The 6,000-nt window shown below is 33.4% G+C and overlaps 1 protein-coding gene across 1 annotated transcript in view; it reads left to right on the top strand.

Annotated features, from left to right (window-relative positions):
- Positions 1-5,534, top strand: part of LOC150086664 (dnaJ homolog subfamily C member 7-like) — a 136,041-nt gene extending 130,507 nt beyond the window's left edge. The window contains exons 12-13 of the mRNA XM_090372669.1: positions 1,105-1,254; positions 3,780-5,534. Coding sequence (XP_090228795.1) covers positions 1,105-1,254; positions 3,780-3,910 — 281 coding nt within the window. The 3' untranslated portion in view covers positions 3,911-5,534. The remainder of the gene's footprint in view (positions 1-1,104; positions 1,255-3,779) is intronic.
- Positions 5,535-6,000: the final 466 nt, after the last annotated feature.

A 6,000-nucleotide genomic window follows, 5' to 3' on the forward strand; every position in this document is an offset into this window, starting at 1 on the left:
AATTGGGAGTGCATCACTTGGTAGGTTACTAGAGTCCCTGACGAGTTTCCAGTTAGATTATTTTCGAGGGCAAGTACCCGTTTTTTTCATTGACTCAAATTGTTCTAGCAATGCACTAAATTTTAACTTAAGATCGGTACACTCCTTACAATGGTGACAAAGAAAGGAATCTCCGGGTGAGCTATGATTATTCACTAAGTCAACCTTGGAATACATGCCACAGGTTCTGCAAAGGATAAAATCGTGACTCACCTGGATATCGCCATTGGCTATTTCCGTATGAGTCTTGGTACCCTCTGCTGAAGTGTTCGAGGTGGATCTTGTAACTACCATTGTAAAATTTACTAAATATTAATAAAAGAAACTTTCAAAAAATTATATTTATAATATTAAAAAAATCAAACCAATACAGGGAGAAGAAAACTTATCAAAATAAACTTTTCAATATACTACATAACCTCTGAAATTCTGCTATACTCCACTAATTCCCTCTTATCTATATTTCTGTGCTATTACTATGAAGAAGTGCCACAAGGCACTTCTGCTTGCCATGAATGCCAACAGTCGAAATCATTTATATGTTGTAAAAAAACATTATGTAAATGTAATAGTAATAAAATAATATGCACTTGAAATTGACCTCTATATTTGCATTGTATTTGATAAAGAAATATAAGGTTCGCTCTGTATTTTTACAATATGATAGCCAGGAAACAGAAAGCTACACATAATTATGTACAGATTTTTTTTAGAAATTAAAATGCAAGAGATAACTGCTTGAGTCTTTTTTAATAATCAAACCATGGGTGACACTCCACTGTATCAATAGTTATTAAAAGTGATTTGGTAATTAAAAAATTTAAATATTTATCTCCTGTGCCTCATATATCAACTATGACTTGTCTGTAGCGTGCCAGATGTTATGAAACAGTTTTCTGTTTGGATACTAGAAAGTAAGAAAAAAGAAATAATTCAGGACATATAACCAACCTAATAGTGGCTCACACCAGCAGGAATGTGTTAATATTCTCTAATACCTGTAAATGAAAAGTTTCTTTCAATTTAATATTGATTTAGCTTTTGAAACTTCACTTTTTGTTCTAGATCGCCACTCCAATGCACCAGATGAAGTAAAACGTGAGGAAGAAAAGAAGTTCAAGGAAGTGGGAGAGGCTTATAATGTTCTCTCTGATTCAAAAAAACGATCTAGATATGACAATGGTTTTGATATTGAGGAGTGCGATGGCTTTGCTGGTGAGTTTAGTTTCAGTCTGTTTTAGTATTTATTTTTTTATATACTATGTCCAACAAGGCTATAGTTTATACTGTGGATATCATGTTTAATATGAATGTTAATAATTTAAAAAAAAAAAAAAAGCGCAATGCTACTGTACATTTATAACCATTCGTATTTACAGAGGATATACAGTGGGCTCCCTCTATCTATCATTAATTGGTTCCTTAAAATTTTAACAGAAAAGGAAATAGTGGATACTGAGCAATAGACTTACTTGTTACAATGATAAATTGGTTCAATGGAAGTCATAAACATGAATATTAAACTTATTTTTTAGATAAATAAACACCAGCAAAAATTAGTTCAGTGATTACTTCATTGATTTAAGCACAAAGTGCACATCAAGTTACTCTTTGAAAGGTGAATTGTTCTGCAGTACAAAGCAGGTGTTTAAAATACAGAGTTAAGGGCTGTGGATTCATGGCACCCAAGCCTTCTGCCTAGCTTCATTGCTACAAGAACGATTTATTTGTGTACTTCCTCACAATGCTTGAAAAGAATCTGTCAGTGTTGAAGTTCTTAGTTTTTTTTTTTTTTTTCCTTCTCTTCATCAGGTACCTCCTTAGAGGCCCTCAATTCACAAAGTGAATCAAATCTTCAATGTTGGCCTTTTTAGTGTGTGTCAACACAGGGTTTGTATTCCACATTTCCATCTCCACCACTGCTAATTTATCTCATAAAAGCTTGTCTGCATGACTTGGGATATTGTCAATGATGTGCAGTGCCTTATCTGCCAAGTCATATTGTTAAGATAAATCTTTATATCAGAGCAGAACCACTCTTGGAACAAGGCTCTGGTAATCCAAGCTCTCTTGTTCGACTTCCACACCACAGGAATAAGTCTTTTAAAGTTCTTGGAATGGTGAGCAGGCATCAGTTTCAATTTAGGATCCCAAGTAGATTACCTTCCAGCAGTTGATTCTTAGATGAATTTTTTTATACCTAGCAAGCTCTTCTCTGCATGCACATCAAAAACTGGTTGAACTTATTTTCTGTTGAGCATCTTTTCCCAGACCAGTGGTTTCATCAATTTTAAAGACTTGTTTAGGATTGTGTCCAAGTTGCTGACCCTGCCAGTTATTGGCTCCTGGCAATCAGCTTTAGTAAAGGGTGTCAGGCATTTGCTACACCAGTAAAAAAAGAAAAAATTCTTACAACTCATTGCATTCTTAGCATTCTTATTATACTCTTCCTACCTCTCACCTTCGCGGCTTATTCTAGTGATCAACAATACCGGGCAGATATAAACTTCCTGAGATCCCCTCCAAAGTTTTTGTGTCCCATTTCAGTATGAGAATCTAATCATTCATTTTGCTTACTTTCCTACACACACACACACACACACACACACACACACACACACACACACACACACACACACACACACACACAGTGCCATATACAACTTCATTAAGATGCCAAGCAGTAGTAAAGTTAGGGAGATCATTTGTGCCTATCTGGAGAAAAGGGATCATTGATGGACATGAGAATTGCTTTTAAATGAAACCCATGTTGCTATACATGTTATATTCATTTCCAGGATCATGGCAGAATTAGATTAATTTTGCCATGATCCTGCTATTAGTGCCTTTAATCAATATAATAAATCGATTAAAGAACAGTCATCATCAGGTGGTTTTCGAGGCTAATAAAAATTTTTTATACCTTGATGAATGGGCTAGTGAATTAAACATAATAATAATGGTGCAGATTTACACTGTAGACAAATACCACTTGTAAAAGGCACCTGCTTTTTTCTGCCAGAAGAAAAGGATTTATACCAAATGCAGAATTGGTGTTTCAGACTAAAACATTCCAAATATTGTTTAAAATTATGAATAATGCTCCACAGTTTTCTGCAAGAAAAGCCCTGATTAGGTTTGGAGAACATGGCAAAAGTAATTAATTGGCTTAATCATCATGGTATAGCAGACTTGCCAGATATGCTCAAAAAAAATTTATTCATTGTAGCAAAACACTGCAAGGATAGAGAGAAATAAAAGAACAAAAAGAGTTTTCATTGATATCACTGAAGTTAATGGATGCAAAGTTTTACAACTGCTACCTTGACATGCAAAAATGTATATATTACTTAATTAAAGTGGAAAATTTGTATTGGGGAACTAACAACCTCATTAAATAACAGCCTTTTAATCAGTAATTCTGACTCAGATTGGGAAATATTTCTTATATGAAGGCTAATTAAAGGAAATTACATATTTAAAAAAAAAATTTATCTATCTACTCTGATCTATCAGAGGAAGGAAAAAATTCACATTCATTTTTACACTCAACTTATAGTGATGGTTTGGCATCATTTTTTGCATACCCACTTCTCAAACTTATACATTATATTATGTATGTGTTGTTTCTAAAAACTTTTTTTTTTTTAATATGAATGGATTTATCCTAAGATATTTCTTGTGCTACTATGTTGTACAAGTGTTAAAGCTACAACTAATGAAATACTGTTTCATTTCAGATGCTGATCCAAACCACATATTCCAGGCCTTCTTTGGGGGACCAGGCGGTTTTGCTTTTGGCCCTGCAGGAAACAATTTCAACTCCAACTTTTCATTCCCCAGTGGTTTCACTTTTCAGTTTGGCTGCTGATAAAATGTGCAGATTATATGAAATAACCAAGTCACATAAAATGTTAGCTCTGGTGGTTATGTGTGATGTTTCTCCAGCCATTTTTCCATCCACTCCCGCATATGCAACTCACTGGAGAGAAAGAGAGAAGGGCCACATTCTAAGATTAAAATATACCTTCCTCGTTCCTCCCCTGCAATGTATGTAGTGAGATTTGGTTCATCCAGTGTTACACATCATAGAACCATTCTTGTATAAACAAGCATTATTTAATATTCTTAAATATAATTGAAAGGAGTAAACTTATTGATGTCTGCTATTAGGATAGACTATGTTGTGACCTGACGCAATACAACAGATATATATATATACACATATATATTATATATATATACACACACGTTATTTAATTTAGTATATGTAAAATGACCACACTAAATTTTAAGCTGTGTAGGTTCTGTATTTTTTAGGAACTATTTTCATTTATGGAGTATGTGATTTAATATGGTAGTTATTTATGTCATTATTTACAAGAAACTGTGCATATGGAACCAAATGTTTGAGTTGCTGTACATTGTTTTCTTTGGTTGACCGGCCCTTAGCTGTTGGGAAATAGACTGTTGTTCATGTAGAATTTAAAGAAATGGGCCAGTGAAACTGCAGCTGGCTGGCCATAACTGGCAGTCTGGTTGGTAGTGTATATGTGTTACATTTCTTTTCTGTATATGGGTATTTTCACGTTACTATTAAGAAGAGATTACCAGTATATTTGGTGCACATGTATAATTCGGTTTCTGTAAGGAAGTTTAGAGAATTGTGCTATTTTTGGAACTTGCAGAAGACTACCTTACTTTATAAGTTGTATATACCCTTATTTTCTGTACTAAAACCTAGTGTTAACTGGCAAATCAGGAACTGATAATTGAATATACTGGTGTAAAAGTTTAGCCAATATGAGTGTGAGAGAGAGCAACTCCATTATATTATTTTCCTGATTTTTTTTTTCCCCTCATGCTTTCATAGATTTGTATTATATTTCATATACAATTAAGAGAACTGTACTATACTTACTGTGTACTGAAAATAACAAAATATTTAATTTCTTTTTTTTTTTTTAACTGGCTACTGTAGACTGGAATTTGTTGGTAAATACTAATGTCTGCACTCATTGTAAATAACAGTACACTTTGCCTACTCTGATTATCATTTGTCCAATTTGCGTTGCAACACTAATTTTTTTATTGTATAGTCTCATTTTCACAAGCATTACAAAGTTGTTAACTTTGTGCCACTAAAGACCACCATTGGCAGCACTAATTTGTTTTAGTGACTAGAACGGTAGTTACTTCTGAGCTCTTACATGTACTTGCACATTCAAAATATGTGAAGCTTGTAAATGGTCATAAAATTTCATGTATTCATTGCTTTAATATGGAACAATTAGTAATATTTTTGGGGGAAAAAGTAATTCTGAAGGATGAGCAAAATTTTCAGGGCTTGCATTTTCTTCCTTGACTGTGATCCCTAAATCTCTGTTCAATTTTTGCAGGTACTGTTGACAAAAATTATTAAACTGAAATCATTTCAGCAAATTTTTTAATGATATTGTAGTAATATTATAAATAAATCAAAGTATGGTGAGGTTTTGGTTGCAGTTTTTATTTCTAGAAATGCAAATCATACAGTTATGTGATGTAGTAAACACTTGTTAAAAATTAAATGTCTCTCAATGACTTTTGAAAAACTCTTTACAGACTTTTCCACATTTAAATATCCAACTGCCACTGACAAAAGTGTAATTTTTTTTAATTGGTTAATCAGTGAGAATTTCAGTGACCATTGACACCAGGAACTGTATTTTGGAAACGCACTAGGAATGTTATTCAAAGTACACTGGTCGGCATCAATTTCCTCCCTGAAATAATTTGACAGATTCTCGTAGGAAATATGTTCAAAAACTCAGATAGATGCTTAAATGAAAAGGTTCTCAACGCCCTCAGTTTTCAAAAGCTTATGACTGAAATCCTGACCTATCATTAAGCTTTATTTCCTACATTTACTTTTTTCATGAAAACTTGGGAGTTGTCTTGAATGAACATGGTGAAAGGTTT

The sequence above is a fragment of the Mastigoproctus giganteus genome, chromosome 4, assembly GCF_048544385.1.
Source record: "Mastigoproctus giganteus isolate SK-2022 chromosome 4, ASM4854438v1, whole genome shotgun sequence".
Lineage (NCBI taxonomy): Eukaryota > Metazoa > Arthropoda > Arachnida > Uropygi > Thelyphonidae > Mastigoproctus > Mastigoproctus giganteus.